The sequence below is a fragment of the Dreissena polymorpha genome, chromosome 7, assembly GCF_020536995.1.
Source record: "Dreissena polymorpha isolate Duluth1 chromosome 7, UMN_Dpol_1.0, whole genome shotgun sequence".
In the NCBI taxonomy this organism is placed as follows: Eukaryota; Metazoa; Mollusca; class Bivalvia; order Myida; family Dreissenidae; genus Dreissena; species Dreissena polymorpha.
Genome location: NC_068361.1, coordinates 87,688,876 through 87,713,002, shown reverse-complemented (window position 1 = coordinate 87,713,002; position 24,127 = coordinate 87,688,876). Strand labels below are relative to the sequence as shown.

The following is a 24,127-nucleotide window of genomic DNA, read 5'->3' as shown; positions in this document are numbered from 1 at the left end:
GTATTGCATTATTGTTATACAGAAGTTCGTGGTCCTTAATTTGTGGCAAGTGACAAATTGCCAAAACAGTGCGACACAATGCGAAATAACAAACAAACATAGAAGAATAAAGCTGAAATATTTTTAATAAAGATAAAAATAAATATGTATAAACTTATATATTACTTTTTTTATATATTTCAGGTATACAGCGGATACCAAGACAGTCGTATTCTTGTTTGCTGTCCAGAAAACGACTTGTTCAGTTTACAATTAAATTAATATTTATTGCAAAACAACTTGCTTATTGAACATTCTAAAAATATTTAAGCATAATACATGTACTCCGTGAACGTTTGCTTTACCAGTGCTGTTAATTAAAGTTTAAGCTGTATTTCAAAGTTAACATTATGATCAACTAGGCCAAGTTATGTAAATAATTTAATTTGTGTAGTGAATTTAAGTAAATTTCTAATAGTGGCTTAATGTGTTCATAATGTTTCACCCATTTTTGCTTCTGATAGCGACGGGTTTGTTGCTGTTTTGTGTAATAAAATCAGTTGTGGTTCGCCATTTAGGTTTGAATAAAATGAAATGCGCAATAAGCTTACGTCATGGTCGTGTTGTCGCTTATCTCAACAATCTAGTGCTTATGAATATCGAACTTTGCAAATACGTGTTCTATTTCTGCAATTTGTTGTGATTGTATTCAACAGACCACGGGTCAATACAACTACGATCAAGTGAACAAATGCTTTTTCTTTCCATCCGTAAACACACTCATGGGATACAGGATCATTGTTGTGACTTTGACAACATCTGGAAGGTGTGATTTCAGTTTTAGTACATCTATCTATGCTCAAAACACTACACTAAATAAGCTATTCAAAGTATTGAACATTTAATGTTGTTGAACAGATGAATAAATATCAACATGACCTTGACATTGCAGGATGGTTACAGAAAAGTTTCCTACGAACCACTTCACGCACATCTTTATAGACGATTGCGGTCACGCGGTGGAACCTGAATGTATCGTGCCTATATCTGGACTTATGGATCCAAGAGATAAATCTGGGCGAGCACAGTTGGTCATTTCCGGTGATCACAAACAACTTGGTCCGATAGTCCGTTCTGCTATTGCTCGAAACCTTGGGTTACGTGAGTACATTTGATTTTGTAGGAATAAATCGGGGATAGTATCCATTACGTAAATAAGCTGAGTATATACTGCCGTCATTCGTTCAAGTTATTAACTTTATTACCAACAAAGAAGAAATACATTTGTCGCTGTATTTGTTATAGGATTTGTGTTCGTGGCGGCAGTATGCGGACCTTGTAGAACATTTTTTATTTATTATGGCTAGATAATTGATAAAAATGCCATTCCCTACCAAATTTAAAATTGCCCGATGTTCAAGTGTATGATACGTCAATGCAGTGTATGAATACTTTTTAAATGTATATTAAAATACTAATATATGTTTTTTAATATTCCGCTTGCATTGCCTATGATTGTCTGATGAGGCCATGGTCCATGTTCGAGTTTTTAGCTATCTATATGTCTGGAATACTAGCATTTATGGCATGGATATGTGCTTAACAGTAAACAGATAAAAAGATAAAAATGACTACAGCTTTTCACAACAGTAACGAGATAGAGAGGAATTATACTGCGACATTTTGCATTCATTGATTTCCTTTGACAGCTACATACAAAATATATATTTCTAAATCTCTTCGTCATATTCGTGAATTGTTTTCATATCATTGAGTCAAACGTCAGTGTATTTTCTGAATTCCGTATAGCTGTTTCTCTAATGGAGAGAATGATGACCGATATCGAGATGTACAAAAACCAGCCGTTTAACGAACGCTACATCACACAACTTATCCGAAACTACCGGTCACATGACAGCATTCTGGAAATCCCAAGGCGTATGTTTTACAACAATCAGCAAGAGGCATGTGGTGACTCCAAAGTCTTAAACTGCATGCTTGACTGGGATATGTTGCCAAACAAGAAGTTTCCTGTGATGTTTCACTCAGTGTTTGGAACAGAGGAACGGGAGGGTGAAAGTCCATCTTGGTTTAACAGGTTAGTTTATTCATGGCATTTAGCTATTGTGATCACCCGTGGTCTGTCGTCGTGTATTTGCGGTGTTCTTTGTCACTTTTAGCTCGTTACTACTCTAGAGGCCAATGCTTTTATCCAATTTTGATGAACAATTTTCATATTGTTTATCTGGACAATATATAGGCGAAAATAATTTGGGTAACATGCGTCCAAAACTTAGGTCACACTGTCATTCATAACAATATGACGACTGTGTCTGAATGTCGGTAACATGCTTACAAAATAAGTCCCTTGGTCAAATCTTATAAAACCTTTGTAGCGAATATGGAGGCAATATTTTCGACACAATCTAAGCTAAACATTAATGTAAACCTGTCACTAGGCATTTCTTAGAAACACTTTTAACCACTCTGGGGTCCACATTTACGAGTCAATCTTAATTTAACTTGGTTAAAATGTATAACTTCATTATCTTGACATGATTTGGGCAATGTTTAAATTTGGTTCAAATGCGTCAAGAAAATAGGTCATCATGTTAATCCTAAAACACGTCCTGTCAATCAAGGGGCATTAATGACTCACGCTTGATGAAAGTTGGTTACAGTGTTAATATTTACAATATATAGGACATTCAAATCTGGTTAAAAAACATCTAGGTAAACAAAAAAATCTAGGTAACTAACTAAAATTTCAAACACAGTCATTATATCTTCCAGCTGTTATCAAAGTCACAACAATAACCCTTTAACACCGGATGCTCTAACTGATATTATTTTATGACATATTACACCTATTAAGCATTTTGATATAGTACATATGTGCTTGGTCTTCTTTCTTGATTATGTTTTACTCTTCTTTACAGAGATGAAATAGCGCAGATTGATATGTACCTGACCGGATTGCTGAAGAAGAAAAAAGGAACACAATTAAAACTCTCTGATATTGGAATCATCGCCCCATATAAGAAACAGGTGAGTTGATAAATACAATAGAAATTTTTTGAAATCCAGCACTTGTCCTTTAAACAATAGCCCTACATGTAATCTAACTGCATCAAACTGTACGAAAACAAAGATAAGTGCATGCAATGCTTAAAATTCAAATGCGTATAAAGAATAAAAATTAAGTTGATGAAACTCAGAAATAGCGAGCGTTCAACAAGTATGTATTGTACTACAAAGCGTTTATGTTTGCTCCATTTCGATCATCACGTCTTATACATAACTGTAAATATACGACATTTTTGTTGCTGTCGTTGTCTTAATATTGTGTAATCATAAATGTTTTGGCTTATATACTTACACCGAAAATGATACGTGTTATTAATTTGGCGGCAATTCTTTCCATGGGCAAAGGTTTCCAAGATAAGACAAATGCTGCTAGCTAAGAGACATATTGATAACCAAAATGAAATACCTGTGGGGTCAGTCGAGGAGTTCCAAGGTCAAGAGTTCAAGGTCATCATCATATCCGCCGTGCGCAGTGATATGACATCTGCTTACACGGACATAGATATGGTATTCAACCTCGGCCTTCTGTGTAACCCAAAGGTATGTTTGTTTAAAGGCACCAGCACTCGTATTTACATAATTATCAATTACATGGAAAACGCGTTACCATGGATATAATTAAATGATCCAGTGATGATATAAATGAACTCGTGAAACACGTATTAAAGATATTTCAACAATGAAAATGTATTAACAAATGATGAGATTGATTATAGTTCAAAATGCATCAATAGTTTCGTTTGACAGTCGTTTTTCTTTATTATATAAACAAAAATTAAAGTGATATTATGCGCATCTAACAGTATATGCTATGTTAATAGGTGTCTATCGCAACCGTTTTTTATTTTTGGTGTTTCACTTCATATAAACTTATATGTATTAATGCAGCATCAACATACTAAAACAATATCCCGGAAAGAGACAAAAATGCATTTGAATATCAACCGTACTTTCGTTTGACAACTGATCATGCATGTACTATATAAATCTAAATTTAGTTTAAGTGCAGATTCGTTTTTTTACGACACAAAGATACAATTTTGTTTTACGGATCATTTTAATGTCCTGCAACGATATCTATTTAAACGACACACGAACACTTATCTCCGATCCTAATAAAAAGACAGTTCCGCTCGGCTTAAAGGACTGGGGCAGTCATGTAAAATATCGAATATAATAGATATTGAGTATAAACAACTGGTAGCAAGATAAGTTGCAGATAATTGGTCAGTTACCACATTTTAACTAACTCTTTTGACCTGTTAATTCTTTTCAGCTCAATTCAACAGTGAAAAATGCGCATAATATCACTTACAGAGATTTCGATTTTGAAAAAGGAAAAGAAGGAGGATGAACTGCATTCTTGTTTATTATGTTTTAGCGTTTCAATGTTGCCATGACACGTGCTCGTGCTCTGTTGATTGTGATTGGAAACCCTATAACGCTCGAACAGGATAAATGCTGGAAGACGCGAGTGTGCATCGGGGAGAGTCTTTTCCCCCTGGTAGTTTATCTGGAATTTCGTTATTCCTGTATGATAATAAATATGTCCCCAATCGTTGAAGCTGGATACTAATGCATTTTAACAATCCGTTGTGGGTCGTCTTATCTGGTGGTATATCTTAACAGCACTTTGACAAACGATCTTTCATATAACGCAAACACTGGAGGAGAGGAAGATTTTGTGGTCAACCTATTTTTACTAAACTTTAAATTATATTTTTATGATGGCCATTCGTACCAAACTAAAAAACGTTAATCAGCCTTTAAATTACACTTTAATACCGTATTGCTAATAATAAGATAAAATATAGGGAGTCTATCATTATATGTGTGAAAACATTTCATCCTCTTCAAACGTGTTACAAAGGCCAACGTGTTACCAAAGGCATGTTTCAGACATTTAAATATATAAATTTCACTTTCTTATATTGGTACTTCATTACTTTTCATGCAAAGGCTGACAATTACATATGATAATATACAATTATTCGGACTATTAGTACGTTTCAAAACAACGTTTTTGACGATGCTGCTTTCAGCAGCGAGTCTAAGTTATTATACCATCTAAAAATTCTTCACAATGGCGAGCTATGTAAAAGACCGAGCCAGTCCGATTGAGATACCGCAGTTTTTCTAATCGGCATACTTCGCTGATTAGAATTGATAACATTCTCCAGCAGAGTTGTCGTTCGTGTCTAAACATACAACAACGGCGGCGTCCATGAGAGAATGTTCAATCTCGTGTCAAAACTTTCTTACAGCATACATCGGCTTGTTTGGCTATTTAGAAACTGTCTTTTAGGATATATGAGTTATTTTTTTAACTAAATCTCCGCTAATGTCAACCATAGATTAAAATCGAAGGATATATTCGATGTGAATGCAGGACTTTCTGGATCTTAAGACTTGACAGCTTGGCTACGGCAAAACTGGTATTTTTTGTTATCAATTTAAGTCACAATTTGCTTTGGAAATTGTATTCGAGCATTTTGCGACTTATTGAATGACTTTGATACCCGATATTAACGTATCACATGGGATTTGCAGATCACCAAGCTGTCCTGAAAACATTGATTACAAAATCTTTATTCAAATTACTGGTTTGTATTATTTCTTCTTTCTATTTTAGTATTTGATATCATTTTAAAGTGAAATGAACTGTGTCACAGTAAAAGAGACATTAAGGCAATGTGGCCAATTTGGATCTAGATCAGCCTGCAGTCGCTTAAAAGCTGCTTAAAAGCGGTTTTCTGACAATAACAAATAGTTAAATTGGATACTGATTAGACTGTCCTTTCCCTGTGACCTGGCTCAAATAATAGTATTGTCATTAATAAAATGATTTTATTTCGAACATTAATCAAGTGTTTTTTTTCTGGTCCCTCGGGATCAATGACTCCAGCACTTTCTTGTTGAGAATTGAATACTGCTTAAGGCGATGCTCGGGGGCATGAGAGATGTTGCATCTTCCATTATCTCTCATGAACTGACTCAATAATTCCGAGTCGGCAATAATTTATTAAATTTTTGGTTTGTTTGCTCAGACGAGAGATCGAAAAATTTCTAAAAGCCTAGTGGTAGAGTGTCGTTTTTAATTGCAGAAGGTTGTGCTACGGGTTTGATCCCCAGAAGCGAAATTGAAAACTAGCCAACTCTGTTATCTAAAAGGCTGCTCAACCTGATATACTAAGATAATTTTAATTTTCTCTCACAATGACATGATGGTCATCAATTATTTTATATAAAACCTCACAGTAGTGTTAAACAATGGGACAATGATTAATGAACGCATCTTTCATTTGTCTTTGACACTTTGAGTTGGACATGGCCTAGATTGAAATATGTTACTTGACTTTACCAGCACTCTTGTGACAGAGCTAAAGTGTAAATGTACCATTGAAGATCACCTAAATCCAGATTTGCTATTATAAAATAGAAGTGTGGGAAGTTTTAAGGTTGTGACAAGTAAGCAAAAATGGGTCATTACGGAGAGGCCAAAACTGACCTATGAATGTTTTAAAACAAGATAAATCAGTGCCCGATTTAGATTTCATTACATAGTTCAATAAAAATTATTTCAGAAGACTGGTAACAGTTTAATGTTAATGTTACCAATGTGTCAGACCAGGGCCTTTATTTTGAAATCTAGGACATGCATGGTCAGATGATGTCATTAAAGATTATACATTTTATCAAACAAATACAAATGTAAAACTGTATCTTTAACTAATGTAGATGTTATAAATAGTAAAATGCACTAAGTCAGATGGCATTTGACTTGTCTGCTGGTGCATTGGTACACCAAGTGGCTCTGTTGCAATTGTTTGATGGACTGCTTGGATGTGTAGTTACATTATAAAACTGATTATATACAGTATATCAAATTGTATTATTTCAAATATGTTTGCATCTTGTATAATTATATTGATAATATATACAACATTAATGAATGATATGAATGATAAACTTGACTGAAATCATTTCAATGATACTGAAATCATGACAGTACTTTATACTGATAATTATTTAATTATGTTGCTTGATACAATCATGTACATCTATATCAAATGAGACCATACTGTTACTTCAGTGATGAATTTCAGTGATTAAATAAATAAATCAAAATGTAAGCCACTCTCATTTCTCTCCCGCAGCGCGCATACCTAAAGGTCCTGCTGTGTACCAGTCCAGATGCAGATCCAAAAATATTATACATAATTATGTATCATGTTGTTTAGAGGGGATGATATTCCCTCTGTTGATTCATTGTATTGTTTTACTTTTTTAATCAGTGTATTTAAAGATATATAAACATAGCATCAGCGTCAGAGCTTCAGGCAATGAATATTTCACCCCCTGATATTTTTTCTTATGGATATTTTAGCTAGTTCCTACATTCAATACAGTCAAATACATGTTAAGTAGTATCTGTACACATTGGTAGATTAATTTTTTTCATTAAATATTATTTTTTAGTGTTAAAAAGATAAAGTACAAGTGTTCATGCTAGATAAATAAAGAGCCTTGGTCAAGCGGTAAACATTTTTAAATGGTAAAATTTTCTGAAATGTACACATTTTCTCTTGAGCACTGGCCAGATATAAAATGTATACCATATAACCACTTTTATATGAAGCCCTGACCAGATGTCAAATGTATATCCCTTTTCTCTGGCACCCTGGTCATCTCCTGTTGATCACCTAACAAACACCTATCAAAATGGCAAATTATATGCAGAACAGTTCATTTTATTTAATGGTTGAATGAAATACTTCAGAAAAAAATTTGACATCCTTTTCACATGAAAATTTAACTTTCAAAGTCATGGAAAAAGAGCCTGCACCAAACACAGATCAAAAAAACTTTTCATTTGTGGATCAACCCATATCTTGATACTCTATGTGCATAAATATCTCAAGTCTTCATGAAATCGGGACTACAAATGTATTTTATGTACTTTATTGACCTGGCTATAGTTATCAGATTATTATAGGCTCATCCAGTATGTTTATATCATTATTTATGCTTTGTGTATTGTAAACATATACACAATCATGCAGTTACATGATAGCAATAAATTATAACAAAGCAACCCATACTATAGAGGCCATTGGCAAAGCCTATGGTAAAAAATGTGAACATATTGAGTGTAATCGCCCTCTCGTGCCAGGAAAAACAACACATTGTGAGGTTGTCATTTTTGACATTTCTACTTTCACTTTCATTTTGTGATATCAAACTATCAAAAATTATGTGGCTGAGAAAAATATCGCCATTGCTTATTTAACATATTTTCTGTACATTTCTTCAATAATCTTACATGATTTTCTTCATTAATTCAAACATTCCTTACAGGCTACCACATGTTTACATATTTCGCTTACATTTTGACGTGCATAAGTAGTCCACATTACCGAAATGTGTATGGCGTACCATTTGGGTCGAAATTCAACAATACCTATTTGGTGACAAGAGAAATGTACTTTGACGTACAATATGTAGTTCACGTACAAAATGAAATACACTTCGAAGTATATATTTGAACGTCGAAGTGCAATTTGTACAAATTTTCTTAACAGCCGATAAAACACTTGTCTCATGAGCCGCTTTTCCTTCAGATTTATTCATGATAAATGTTTAAAATTTCTTTTTAAATTGAGGACAAAATAAATAAAATTATCAAAATTGAAAACAAACATTTTACAAAGAAGTTTCGAGTATTTAATGCATTGAAATAGATTAAATACCCATTTGAAGAAGATTCAAGGTTACCTTTTTTAAAATTAAAATTATCAATCATATTGTGATTATTTATTGACCATGCGGGGCGGAATATCACAGTCCAGCGAATTGCTGTGTAAGAAATTCCCAACGGTAACCAGACGATTACGGGATTAAAAATGTAAAATAACCTCCCTGGTTTGGTTGTATTTTGTGTTAACCATTATTTGCATAAGTCAGAGGTTAATTCCGCCACACCAGGTCTATAAATACGCACACTATCTATGAGTTAGCGGTCGATAGTCGCATAATTTGGTATAAATAATTATAATAATGTACAATAAGCTCAATATCTATTAGTTAGCAGTCGATAGTCGCATAGTTTGGTATAAATAACAGGGGCTGTTTGTAAAACATGCATGCCCCCCCCATACGGGCTGTCAGTTGTAGTGGCAGCCATTGTGTGAATACGTTTTTTGCCAATGTGACTTTGACCATTGACCTAGTGACTTGAAAATGAATAGGGGTCATCTGCCAGTCATGATCAATATACCTTTGAAGTTTCATGATCCTAGGCGTAAGCATTCTTGAGTTATCATCCGGAAACCATTTTCCTGTTTCAAGTCACTGTTACTTTGACCTTTGATCTTGTGACCTAAAAGTTAATAGGGGTCATCTGCCAGTCATGATCAATGTACTTTTTAATTGTCATTATCCTAGGCGTAAGAATTCTTGAGTTATCATCCGGAAACCATTTTACTTTCTCGAGTCACTGTGACCTTGACCTTTGACCTAGTGACCTGAAAATCGATAAGGGCATCTGCCAGTCACGATTAATGTACCTATTAAGTTTCATGATCCTATGGCCTAAGCATTCTTGAGTTATCATCCGGAAACCCTTTTACTATTTCGAGTCACTGTGTCCTTGACCTTTGACCTAGTGACCTTAAAATCAATAGGGGTCATCTGCAAGTGATGATCAATGAACCTATGAAGTTTCATGAGCCTAAGCGTAAGCGTTATTGAGTTATCATCCGGAAACCATCTGGTGGACTGATTGACCGACCGACCGACAAACCGACGGACCGACCGACATGTGCAAAACAAAATACCCCCTCTTCTTCGAAGGGGGGCATAATAATAATAATAATAATAATGATGTTCATTGTCAAATATCTCTAAAAACAACAGATGTAAGGCGTCGTTTGATTGGCTTACACTCAAGGGTCAGTAAAGACTGAACGTCGAATTACAATTTTGTATGTCGAAATACAAAAAATGTACTTCGACGTACATATTGTACGTAAAAGTACATTTCTCTTTTTACCTGCTAGGTCTTGTTGACTTTCGACCCAAATGGTACGCCACAAATGTGTGTTCATACTTTTGCCTTCAAGGTACTTATCCGATGTTTGACGGAAAGGGCCAAGAATGTGCGATTGTGGGTCAATTTTTGTTATACCCAATTTTTGTTTCGTTCCAAAAAAGTTTCGTACCAAAATTTTTGTCATACCCATTTTTTTCGTACCCAATTTTTTTCGTACTTTATTTTTTTTTCGTTTCCAAATTTGTTTGGGCAAAATTTTTCGTACCCAAAATTTTCGTACCAAATTTTTTTTTCGTACCCACATACACAATTGTTATGATGTAGATATACTTAAATTGACGCTTTTATATCCATCCTCTTCAAAAGCATCGTCACACCAGTACTGTCAGTACTTTGATTAATCTCCGGAATGCACATGAACGAACTTTAAGATTCAAACTATTAAAAATTACTTATTTTGGATAGATGATTCATCACGGCGAGTTTTATTTTGGTGAGAGACATCCTATTAAAGCACATTGCAACATTGTTCAAGCTAGTTTTAGGACATTAGTACTGAGGCGATGTAAAGAAACAAGTTGGTAAACAATACTACAACAAAATATGGACGATAATGTTATGGTTTAATACTTACTATTTTATTCAAATATTGTAATGCCATGATACGATGTCCGTTTACAACTATCATGAAGCATTATGGTAGACTATCTGATAGTTGATTGGATCAACTAAGCTTATTATCCCCCGCCAGAGGCGGAGAGATATTGTTTTGGCGTTGTCCGTCCGTACGTCCGGCTGTCCGTCCGTCCGTCCGGCACTTTTGTGTCCGGAGCCATATCTTGGAAGTGCTTCGGCGGATTTCATTGAAACTTCGTATGAGTATATATATGCATAAAAGGATGATGCACGCCAAATGGCATTGTACACCATCTGTTCAAAACAGAGTTATGGCTCTTTGTATCTTGAAAAAATGCTTTTTACTATAGGCACTTTTGTGTCCGGAGCCATATCTTGAAAATGCTTTGGCGGATTTCATTGAAACTTGGTATGAGAATATATATGCACAAGGGAATGATGCACGCCAAATGGCATTGTATACCATCTGTTAAAAACAGAGTTATGACCCTTTGTATCTTGAAAAAATGCTTTTTACTATAGGCACTTTTGTATCCGGAGCCATATCTTGGAAGTGCTTTGGCGGATTTCATTGAAACTTGGTATGAGTATATATATGGATAAGAGGATGATGCACGCCAAATGACATTGTACACCATCTGTTAATTACAGAGTTATGGCCCTTTGTATCTTTAAAAAATGTTTTTTTCAGTGTCAAATATAACCCTTTTGTGTCAAGAAGCATATGGGCGGGGGATATCAATTCAACGAATTTGCTTGTTGAATGGTAATTTGTTACTCACCTTAAATAAGAAACTCGAGCTGGAAACAGAAGTTCTATAATGTTTCTAGATTGTATTATATTATACTATATGAATTTACATTATACAAACTACTAAATGAACTCTACACAACTATGCCATGTTTTCTGTAAATATAGTCGTATGTATTACATTCGTTTACTGCACTGTAATGCACGTCCGTTATTAAAAGCCATTCATCCCCTTTGCATCTTAAACATATTGATATATTACTTTTAGATTCATTGACTACTGTTACGAGAACAACGCATTAAGGGGGCAAACATTGCAAAACAGAACATGACCACCTGATGACGGAATGGATGGAGGCCGAGGAATAAGTGGTAAGTTGTCTTATTTCGACCTGTTACGTGCATCTTATTATGTGGGTACTGTTAGTCGTTAAGAAAGCTAGATTTTTATTGGTCATGTGATGGCCACAATCTTCCCAATTTTAGAACAATTAGTTTTAACTTATTTTAGCTCGATTGCATCGAAAGCCTAAAGCTTTTTGAAACGGTCTCGAATCCGTTTCATGGGGCTAGAACCAGTACTTTGTGTCTTTGAGGGAAATCTTAAGAACGCTTCCACAGTGGGGATCGAACCCATTACCTCCCGGTCGCTATTCGGACACCATATCCATTACACAACGGCGACCTTATTTATAACAACTGGTTTATATGCAGCCATTAAAGTACTTCTTTAAATAAAGCGTCAAAATAGCTTTACAGAAACAGAATTATACAATTAAAACGGTATAGCTACGTAGAGTCCCATTATTACGGTGCTGCATTCTAGTGAAAGCTAATGACAACGATTATAATATATATTTATTTGATGAGACGTGTATACGTGAATAGATTTAGGATTAATATTTTCAAATATGGTGAATTTAACGTTTGCACGATGGATACATTATTAATACTAATATTTTTTGCAGGAGATACATCAAGTAAGGTTTCAATTCATAATTTTGGACGGCCGAAAGCCGAGCAGAAAAAGATAAAGCAAAATAAGCTAGCTGGGAAAGTTTACACAAGGCGCAAATAATTACGTAGAGCGAGTACAGTAGCCGTGGAAGGAAATTATCAAATTGAACAACTGGTTTGAGTGTGTGTGCATTATGCATATGTTATATGTAAATAGATATGAATTCATTCGTCATCAATTACGTATATATTTAATGGATGTCGGTTTGGTACAAATGAAAACTATTTAGGTGCTTTCTGAACTTCAGAAGTGTGTGGATCCTATTTTGGTATTCTGTTCATTTTATGCTAATAATGGTGAGATGCATTTTATGCTTTTCAAATATATAAACCCATCATCCACCAGACACTAACGAAACAATACGCTGAGTCCACTTTTTTCAACCATTTTCGGTTCCATCAACCATTGTTAAGTTTAAATTGAAGTGTTTTGGAAAAATTGTTTGCTAGTCTTATTTTTTGTACGCAAAATATTTTGATTGAACTCGAGAATACTTAATAATGATTTTGGACATTGATACATTTACCAAGGAATACCAAAGATATGTGGGTTTTGAAAGCATCGTTAAACCAATGGTTGAATGTGTGACGGAACACAGTGGGAGATAAATATAGCTTTTGTGATGCACTAAATAAAACATGAACACGCACTAAATAATACATGAACACGCACTTAATAAAACATGAACACTCACTAAAGAATACATGAGCACACACTAAAGAATACATAAACACGAACTAAACAAATACATGAACACGCACTAAATATCACTTGAACACGCACTAATTAGTACACGAACAGGCACTAAATCACGAGAGAAGCGATGCATTGTGATACGTGGCGTGAACTTAGGGTATCCATGGTGCAGAATCAACGGGGTTTTCAGGAGGTAACACAATGGCTATACAGAATGTAAACACACCGTTTAGAACTTCATATTTGCAAAAATCTTTGGTACATAAAAGATAGTTTTTTCTTGCAGTTTGTGCCGATATCTTAAGGTATAAGAATAAATCATTGAATACGTATGAATGACACAATTTCACCTTGCGCGACGCAGAGTCATAGAACATGGACTTTTTTAACAAAAACACAAGCTAATTAAATAAAGTAATTCTGATGTATTTCAAATTGCAATAAGCATCATACAAATCTGTCGTTTATGCACTAGTTGAAATTCTTTAGAAAAATTGTTTAAAAAAGTTATTTGGAAAAAGCAGCACTTACCGGTGTGTTACATCCAATCATGTTTAATTCAGAAAACCCAACAAAGTAACGTGACCATGCACGTGATATCAAGTTTTGTTCTTTTATATAATTACCAAATTAAATTATAATTACCTTATACATAAAAGGATAAAAATATATACAGGGAAAGTAATTAAATATATTATTTAAATTTAGCCTTACAAATCCGGAACATATTTCACACTTCTTCGCTTATCAATCAGTAACTTACCAAATAGTCGTTGCAACACTTCATATAGCTTGTTTGTTCCAAGAAAATTCAAACATATTTATATGTACGATTCCCTTTGTTAACTTGTTAAAATGCATGGTATGTTAAGTTTCTGACAGCAATTTATCATGTTAAACACTGAAATATGTAAACTTAGATTTATAGTAACGATATTGTTATACATTTTATATGTATGCATCATATATTTTATATAACGAAAAACGTATTTATATGTCGCTTTTGCTCTGTCACGCTTGTTTTGTAAACTTAAGGATGTGTTCACAATTTGAATTTATTAGTCCGCTACCGATGTATCAGGTAACGAGAAAGAAAACTTTAATATTCATACAAAAATGCAATTAGATACATGATCGCAAATAAACATATACAAGCACTTTAAAAGCATTTGAACTATTTTTATCTGATCACAAGTCGTATCCGCGGAGAGCATACGAAAAAAAAAAACGCCCGCAATTAAACGATCAAATTTTGCGGACGCGGCGACATGGTAACTAAATATACAGTTATTTAGCGTAGTGAACGATGAGATTGTTGCACACAATCGCCCAAATCAAACATACAAAACATATAATATTTACCAAGATTATTTGGAGTATAATGGCTGGTTCATAACGAGTTTCATTTGACAGACATATTTGATGAAATTATAACTAAGCAGCAATATTAACGGATATTTTTAAATCTAAACATATGCACACAGTAATATTGAAATGATTGCATTGTTAGTTATACGCCTATTTACTACTTTAGCAGATTGTAAAAGTAAAATACTTAATGGTACATGTTGGTACATTAAAGGAGCTTCCATGTATAATTCATTATTATACGGAAATGGGTGTGTACATATAAGAAATACAATTTATACGACACCTTGTTGAAGAAACTACACACCAAAACTTACAGCACAAACTCCGGAAACATGGACCCACAATTTTTTATCCGCTCTATACAGTGTTTACTGCTCATTCGTCAGTCCAATCTAATGCTCTGGTGACGTCGTGGTGACTCTAACCTTCGTCGATGATCTCTACCTACACGCAACGACAATTGACAGCAGCGTATGAAACAAAAATATAATAATAGGCGAAGGGCATATTTAGCTGAATCTGTTGATATCTTTCTACAAGGGAACTACACACAGAAACCCAATTGTGCTCGTATTTGTTTAAAATATATTAATTAATTTATTTTTGATTTTTATTACAAGCGTTGGAAATTAATTAGCGTTGGAAATTAATTAGTGATATTATTAAATTAATTACTGTATAAACCTTACCGAGGTACATTTTGTTTACAATGTGACGAGATCGTTCGTGTGTCCATTCACTCTACATGCGTGCGCCGTATATGATTATAACATTGAATATTTATATTTATAAATATCACTAGTTTTTCGCGATATGCCATGTACATACTTGTAAAAAATGAACATAAACAATAATAATAATAATAATAATAATAATAATAATAATAATAAAATAACACGGTGTCTCTCGACCACCCATGTCCACATTACTCACCCCGGGGCCCCACCAACATAGGCCTTGCCCACCCAAAATTGCCTTTTAATATAACATCTAGGCGGCGTGGGGATACGCGTCGGCCTCTGCCGCGCAATTTCTAGTTTGTTGTTGTGCTTTTCAAACAATTTCAATCTCTTTCCAATGAATTAATTTGTTCAAAGCTCATGTTAACAAAATGTCTTTATGTAGAGGTTTTGATGTGATTGGTTGTCGTCCCTCGGTCGTCCAGAACCAAAAATGCATCGAAAATGAAAATCGTGTTATTTTAGCGAGGATTCACTGTATCCAGGAGTGTGTGTTTAATTAGAAGGTTATGAGATCCTTCCCGAGCCATCGGTTAAATTATGCATTGTAGCGGAGTGTGTCCCAGCACTCCTACCTAATAAACTTACTAGACTCACGAAAGGTGGGAATTGTTCAATTTTAAATTGTAACTGCAATTTCCAGCTATTGATGCAAAGAACAGCAGCTAATCATCTTCTCTTTCTGCTCAAAGATACAAATCCAGATAATCAAATGTCTGAAAATTTATATTATAATGTCTGAACACATTTCCCATCAATTTCTCTGTCATGATTCGTAATATCCATTTATTGTGTGGACATTTCTTCCAATATAGGAGTTTAGAGATTCCAGCAACTGTTGCCCCAAGCAGCTCTTCCAACCAATTATTTTCTATAAGCGTTCCCAATTACCAAGTAATCTTTAAAAACGTTTAAACTATAAAATGAAAGTAACTTGTGTAATCTGTTATTTAGTGTATGAGGAACATAATAAAGAATTATATTTATTAATTATTATAAGAATTATAATTTATTAATTAGCATAGTCCATGCATATCCGATTTAAATCAAATGGGTGTAAATAATTTGTGCTTAACGAATATGTGTACTTGATTCTCATTAAAACCTATTTATCTTACCTCGATTGCTTGAAAGCTTCAGACTTATAGAAACGCTCTCGCGTCCATTTCCTCGGCCTTTAACCAGTACTTGGTGTCTTTGGGGAAGATGTAGAAAACGCTCTCTAAGTGAGGATCGTACCTCCAGATCGCTAGGCGGACACCATACCCATGATGCACTTGATGTTCGTACCAAGTGTATTATGCAGAATTGTTGTATATTAATTATGGTTTCTGAGTTTCCTTGAATGTAATCTCTTCATGTAGAGGTAACATAATACATTTAAGGGATTTGAGTGGATAATATTGAATGGTCTTTACAAAATGTCATTACAAATTACAATTATATTAGTTTGCATAGCATGGAATTCAATTCCGATTCAATGTAGTTGAATGATATGTTAACTACAATTATATGACGACCATATTAGCACCCATCTTGAGTATAATCAGGAATTTGAATTCGATTACTAAGTTTCAAAACATTAACCCTCATAACACCATTATGTGTTAGGCTGGACACATCCAAACTAATTCAAAAAGTCATGATTATATCACCATAAACGTAAAAAGGCTGAAAATGGCGGCCATCTTTGACGTCATCTTTGATTTCGCAAAACACCAAAAGATACCAGCCCGGCATCATTTGGATTCGTCATCAGTGACATTTTCCTTAACAAAACATTTTAATATTTTCTATACACCACAATGTGGTTATATGTCATTGTCTGCTGGACTTTTATCTAAAAATGAAACAACGACTTTGAGATCAATACCTAGAGTCATAGTCTGTTATAAAAAAATCGTAAAATAAATAATGTAAAATGAATTATGTATTTAAACAAAGAAATGACTGTATTGATATTGATTGTCAGAGAACAGCTCTGACAAGATTAAGACTTAGTGCTTACTTACATGTTGAATAGAGATTTAAACTGGTAAATACAAAAACGTCTGAGATGAAACAGGGATTTCAAACTTTGAAGCAGTAGCATTGTTGAATCAAAATTTCACTTCTTATGTTTATGTATGCGTTATTCTGATTTATTAGCTAAGTGTTAAGTTAATAAATTGTTTAACAATGTCAAAAGGTTAACATTTACGATGTCCTGCACTAAAACTAGATAATTAAATCATGTTTTATAAATGTATTTACAATGCTTTGCGATAAAGAAATGATTACCTTGCTAGTAAGCTACTGTGTTGCTTCTTGACAACACGAACGATCTAATATAACTAGTTATGTATATATATATATATATATATATATATATATATATATATATATATATATATATATATAACTAGTATATAACTATATATGTCAGGTATACAGCGGATACCAAGACAGTCGTATTCTTGTTTGCTGTCCAGAAAACTCTGCAGCTGATACTTTGATGCGGAAATTGTTAAAGGATAAGCCCATCGTTAAGGAGGACATCTTCAGAATGTATGCTTTGTCACGACAACCTGAAACATTGCCAGCCGAAATAGCGGTGAATCTTCAGGACTGTTGGCATTTCCCCTTATTATCCCTGTTTCTCAAGCGCCGATAAATATAACGACTTGTTAATTTTACAATTAAATTAATATTTATTGCAAAACAACTTGCTTATTAAACTTTCTAAAAAAAATAAGCATAATATTCCGTAAACGTTTGCTTTACCATTGCTGTTAATTAAAGTTTAAGCTGTATTTTGAAGATACAATTTTGATCAACTAGGCCAAGTTATGTAAATAATTTAGTGTAGTGAATTTAAATAAATTTCTAATAGTGGCTTAATGTGTTCATAAGGTTTCACCCGTTTTGCTTCTGATAGCGACGGGTTTGGTGTTGTTTTGTGTAAAAAACAGTTGTGGTTCGCCATTTAGGATTGAAGAAAGTGAAATGCGCAATTCGCTTACGTCATGATCGTGTTGTCGCTTATCTCAACAATCTAGTGATAATGGATATCGAACTTTGCAAATACGTGTTCTATTTCTGCAATTTGTTGTGATTGTATTCAACAGACCACGGGTCAATACAACTACGATCAAGTGAACAAATGCTTTTTCTTTCCATCCGTAAACACACTCATGGGATACAGGATCATTGTTGTGACTTTGACAACAGCTGGAAGGTATGATAGTTTTAGTCTATCTATTCTCAAAACACTACACTAAAAAAGCTATTCAAAGTATTTAACGTTTTTGTTGTTGAACAGATGAATAAATATCAACATGACCATAACATTGCAGGATGGTTACAGGAAAGTTTCCTACGAACCACTTCAAGCACATCTTTATAGACGATTGCGGTCACGCGGTGGAACCTGAATGTATCGTGCCTATATCTGGACTTATGGATCCAAGAGATAAATCTATGCGAGCACAGTTGGTCATTGCCGGTGATCCCAAACAACTTTGTCCGATTAGCCGTTCTGCTATTGCTCGAAACCTTGGGTTACGTGAGTACATTTGATTTTTTAGGAATAAATCGGGGACAGTATCCATAACGTAAATAAGTTGAGTATATACTGCCGTCATACGTTCAAGTTATTTACTTTATTACCAACAAAGAAGAAAAACATGTGTCGCTGTATTTGTTATAGGATTTGTGTTCGTGGCGGCAGTATGCGGATCTTGTAGAACATTTTTTATTTATTATGGCTATATTATTGATAAAAATGCCATTCCCTACCAAATCATAAATTGCAAGATGTTCAAGTGTATGATACATTTGCTGAATTTTTAACGTCCATGCAATGTATGAATACTTTTTAAATGTATATTGAAATACTAATATATATTTTTTAACATTCCGCTTACATTGCCTATGATTGTCTGTAGAGGCCATGGTCAATGTTCGAGTTTATAGCTAGCTATATGTCTGGAATACTAGTATTTATGGCATGGATATGTGTTTAACAGTAAACCGATAAACAGATAAAAATGACTACAGCTTTTCACAACAGTAACGAGATAGAGAGGAATTATACTGCGACATTTTGCATTCATTGATTTCCATTGACAGCTACATACAATATATATTTCTAGAAATCTTCGTCATATTATGTGAATTGTTGTCATATAAATGAGTCATACGCCAGTGTAATTTCGGATTTCCTTATAGCTGTTTCTCTGATGGAGACCGATATCGAGATGTACAAAACCCAGCCGTATGACGAACGCTACATCACACAACTTATCCGAAACTACCGGTCACATGACAGCATCCTTGAAATCCCGAGGCGCATGTTTTATAACAATCAGCTAGAGGCATGTGGTGACGCAGAAGTCTTGAACTGCATGCTTAACTGGGATATGTTGCCAAACAAGAAGTTTCCTGTGATGTTTCACTCAGTGTTTGGAACAGAGGAACGGGAGGGTGACAGTCCATCGTGGTTTAACAGGTTAGTTTCTTCATGACATTTAGCTATTGCGATCCCCCGTGGTGTGATGTCTGTCGTCGTGTATTTGTGGTGTTCTTTGTTACTTTTAGCTCGTTACTACTCTGGAGGCCAATGCTTTCATCCAATCTTGATGAACAACTATTATATTGTTTATCTGGACAATATATAGGCGAAAATTATTTGGTTAACGTGTGTCCATAACTTAAGTCACACTGTCATTCATAACAATATGACAACCGTGTCTGAATCTTCGTAACATGCTTAAAAAATAAGTCCTTTGACCAAATTTTATAAAACCTCTGTAGCCACTCTGGAGGCAACATTTTCGGCACAATCTAAGTTAAACATTAATGTAAATCTTTACAATATATGTGCCGCTTTCGAATCTGAGTCATGTTCTTTCGCAAACCTGTCACTAGGCAAATCTTAGGAACACTTTTAACCACTCTAGGGTCCACATTCACGAGTCAATCTTAATTTAACTTAGATAAAATGTATTACTTCATTATCTTGACATCATTTGGGCAATGTTTAAATCTGGTTCAAATGCGTCAAGAAAATAGGTCATCATGTTAATCCTAAAACACTTCCTGTCAATCATTTATGACTCACGCTTGATGAAAGTTGGTTAGAGTGTTAATATTCACAATATATAGGACATTTAAATCTGGTTTAAAACATCTTGGTTGAACAACAACATCTAGGTTACTTACTTAAATTGCATACACAATTGAAACCATTAAACCGTCCAGCTGTCGTAAAAGTCACAACAATATCCCTTAAACACCGGTTGCTCTAACTGACACTATTTTATGACATATTACACCTATAAAGCAATTTGATATAGTACATATGTGCTTGGTCTTCTTTCTTGATTATGTTTTACTCTGCTTTACAGAGATGAAATAACGCAGATTGATATGTACCTGACTGCATTGCTGAAGAAGAAAAAAGGAATAAAATTAAAACCCTCTGATATTGGAATCATCGCTCCATATAAGAAACAGGTGAGTTGATAAATGCAATAGGACTTTTTTGAAATCCAGCACTTGTCCTTAAAACAATAGCCCTTCAGTAATTTAACAGCATCAAACTGTACGAAAATAAAGATAAGTGATTACAAAACCTAAATTCAAATGCATATAGACACTATAATTTAAGTTAATGAAACTCATAAATAGCAAGCGTTCAACAAATATGTATTGTGTTACAAAGTGTTTATGTTTTCTCCATTTCAATCATCACGTGTAATACACAACTGTAAATATACGATATTCGTGTTGTTGCCGTTGTCTTAATATTGTGTAATCATAAATGTTTTGACTTATATACTTACACCGAAAATGATACGTGTTATAAATTTGGTGGCAATTCTTTCCATGGGTAAAGGTTTCCAAGATAAGACAAATGCTGCCAGCTAAGAGACATACTGATAACCAAAATGAAATAACTGTGGGTCCAGTCGAGGCGTTCCAAGGTCAAGAGTTCAAGGTCATCATCATATCCACCGTGTTTAGTGATATGACATTGGCCTACATGGACATAGAAATGGTATTCAACATCGGCTTTCTGCGTAACCCAAAGGTGTGTTTGTTTAAAGGCACCAGCACTCGTATTTACATAATTATCAATTAAACCATGTCCACATTAAAAACTCTTTACTTTGGATATAATTTAATGATCCAGTGATGATATAAATGAACTCACGTAATACAATATATTTCAACATAGAAATGTGTTAACAAATAGTGAGATTGATTATAGTTCGAGTTTCATCAAACGTTTCGTTTGACAGTCTTTTTTCTGTTTTTTATAAACAACAATTACAGTGATATTATGCGCATCTAACAGTATATGCTATGTTTATAAGGGTCAATCGTTATTTTCGGTGTTTGCACTTTATATTCACTGTTATGTGTTAATGCAGCATCGTCATACAAAAACAATATCCCGGAAAGAGAAAAATAATGCATTTGAATATCAACCGTACTTTCGTTTGACAACAGATCATGCATTTACGAAATGAATCTAAATTTAGTTTTAGTGCAGATTCGTTTATACGACACAAAGACACAGTTTTTGAGTTGCAGATAGTTGGTCTGTTAATTATTTTTAGCTCAATTCAACAGTGATAAATGACCATAATATCACTTTATTATGATTTGGAAAACGGAAAAGAAAGGAAGATGAACTGCATTCTTGTTTATTATGTTTTAGCGTTTCAATGTTGCCATGACACGTGCTCGTGCTCTGTTGATTGTGATTGGAAACCCCATAACGCTTGAACAGGATCAATGCTGGAAGACGTGAGTGTGCATCGGGGAGCGTCCTTCCCCCCTGGTAGTTTATCTGGAGTTTCGTTATTCCTGTATGATCATAAATATGACCCAAGGCGTTGAAGCTGTATAGTAATGCGTTTTACCAGTCTGTTGTAGGTCGTCTTATCTGTTGGAATATCTTGACATCACTTTGACCAACGATCTTTTAAATGGATATAACGCGAACACCGGAGGATAGGAAGTCGCCTATTGATTTGTGGTCAACCCATTTTTACTAACCTTTAAATGATACTTTTATGATGGCCATTCGTACCCAAACTAAAAACCTTTAATCAGCCTTTAACTTACACTTTTTCACCATATTGCTAATAATAAGATAAATTATAGTGCGTCTATCATTATATGTGTTCAAACATTTCATAATCTTCCAACGTGTTACAAAAGGCCAACGGATTACCAAAGGCATCTTTCAGGCATTTACATATATAAATTACAATTTCGTACATTCGTACTTCATTTTTTTCAGGCAAAGTCTGACAATTACATATGATAATATACAATAATTGGGACTGTTTGTACGTTTCAAAACCACGTTTTTAATATCCGCAATGCACAAGATTTAGGACATGAGTACTGAGGCGATGTAAAGCATCAAGTCGGTAAACAAAACTACAACGAAATATGGACGATAATGTTATGGTTTAATACTTAATATTTTATTCAAAGTATTCAATGCCATGATACGATGTCAGTATGCCACTTTCATGAAGCATTATGATAGTCGATTGGATCAACTAAGCTTATTGAATGGTAATTTGTTGCCTACCTTAAATAGGAAACACGAGATGGAAACAGAAGTTCTCTCACTATAATGTTTCTAGATTGTATTATTTTATACTATATGAATTATACTATACAAAATACTAAATGAACCCTATACATCTATGCCATGTTTTCTGTAAACATAGTCGTATGCATTACAGTCGTTTACTGCATTTCAAAAGCCATTCATCCCCTTTGCATCTTAACATCTTGTTATATTACTTTAAGATTCATTGACTACTGTGACCAGAACAACGCGTTTAGGGGGCAAAAAGGGCAAACAAGAACAGGACCACCTGATCACGGAATGGATGGAGGCCGAGGCATAAGTGGTAAGTTGTCTACTTCCGACCTGTAATATGCATCTTATTATGTATGTTCTTTAAGTCGTTCAAAAATCTAGATTTATTTTGGTCATGTGATGGCCGTGGTCTTCCCAAACTTAAAAACAATTAGTTTTAATCTATTTATTTAAGCTCGATTGCATCGAAAGGATCAAGCTTATTGAAACGCTCTCGAATCCGCTACATGGGCCTAGAACGAGTACTTTGTGTCTTTAAGGGAGGTCTAAACAACGCTCCCACAGTGGGGATCGAACCCATGACCTCCTGGTCGCTATGCGGACACCACGGCGACCTTATTTATAACAACTGGTTTATATGCAGTCATAAAAGTAATTCTTTCAAACAAGCGTAAAAATAGCTTAACAGACACATAATTATACAATTAAAACAGTAAAGATAAGTAAGGTACCGTTATTACGGTGCTGCATTCTAGTGAAAGCTACTGCCAACTATTATTATATATATTTATTTGATGAGACGTGTATACGTGAATAGATTTATGATTATTATTTTCAAATATGGTCAATTTAACGTTTGCACGATGGATACATTATTAATACTAATATGTTTGCAGGAGATACATAAAGTAAGGTTTCAATTAAAAATTTGGGACGACCGAAAGCCGAGCAAAAAATGATAAAGCAAAAGAAGATATCTGTAAAAGTTTACACAAGGCGCAAATAATTACGTAGAGCGAGTACAGTAACTGTGGAAGGAAATTATACAATTTAACAACTGGTTTGAGTGTGTGTGCATTATGCAAATGTTATATGTAAATAGATATGAATTCATTCGTCTTCAATTCCGGATAGATTTAATGGATGTCGGTTTGGTACAAATGAATACTATTTAGGTGCTTTCTGA

At 34.3% G+C, this 24,127-nt stretch overlaps 1 protein-coding gene across 3 annotated transcripts; it reads left to right on the top strand.

Annotated features, from left to right (window-relative positions):
• Nucleotides 1-200: 200 nt before the first annotated feature.
• On the top strand, nucleotides 201-24,127 carry LOC127837155 (putative helicase MOV-10). 3 transcript variants are annotated; one of them, XM_052364060.1, is made up of 8 exons: nucleotides 201-805; nucleotides 932-1,140; nucleotides 1,789-2,077; nucleotides 2,919-3,027; nucleotides 3,412-3,606; nucleotides 22,036-22,124; nucleotides 23,148-23,251; nucleotides 23,838-24,127. In XM_052364060.1, exons 1-8 carry the CDS (start codon nucleotides 762-764, stop codon nucleotides 23,846-23,848), a joined length of 1,050 nt encoding a protein of 349 aa, XP_052220020.1. In that variant the 5' UTR covers nucleotides 201-761; the 3' UTR covers nucleotides 23,849-24,127. The 3 variants fall into 3 exon arrangements, 2 of the variants coding, with proteins under 2 accessions (XP_052220020.1, XP_052220021.1); XR_008029148.1 differs by lacking the exons at nucleotides 22,036-22,124; nucleotides 23,148-23,251; nucleotides 23,838-24,127 and adding exons at nucleotides 4,448-4,570; nucleotides 11,773-11,876; nucleotides 12,473-14,383 and having other exon boundaries at nucleotides 202-805; XM_052364061.1 differs by lacking the exons at nucleotides 22,036-22,124; nucleotides 23,148-23,251; nucleotides 23,838-24,127 and adding exons at nucleotides 4,448-4,536; nucleotides 11,773-11,876; nucleotides 12,473-14,383 and having other exon boundaries at nucleotides 206-805.

Bases quoted from the DNA above. Each gene is read 5' to 3' on its own strand.
- LOC127837155 (XM_052364060.1), top strand. From the start codon at position 762: ATGGGATACAGGATCATTGTTGTGACTTTGACAACATCTGGAAG. The intron at 2,078-2,918 runs GTTAGTTTATTC...TCTTCTTTACAG, and splicing joins AGTCCATCTTGGTTTAACAG to AGATGAAATAGCGCAGATTG. The intron at 22,125-23,147 runs GTGAGTGTGCAT...TATTACTTTAAG, and splicing joins CAGGATCAATGCTGGAAGAC to ATTCATTGACTACTGTGACC.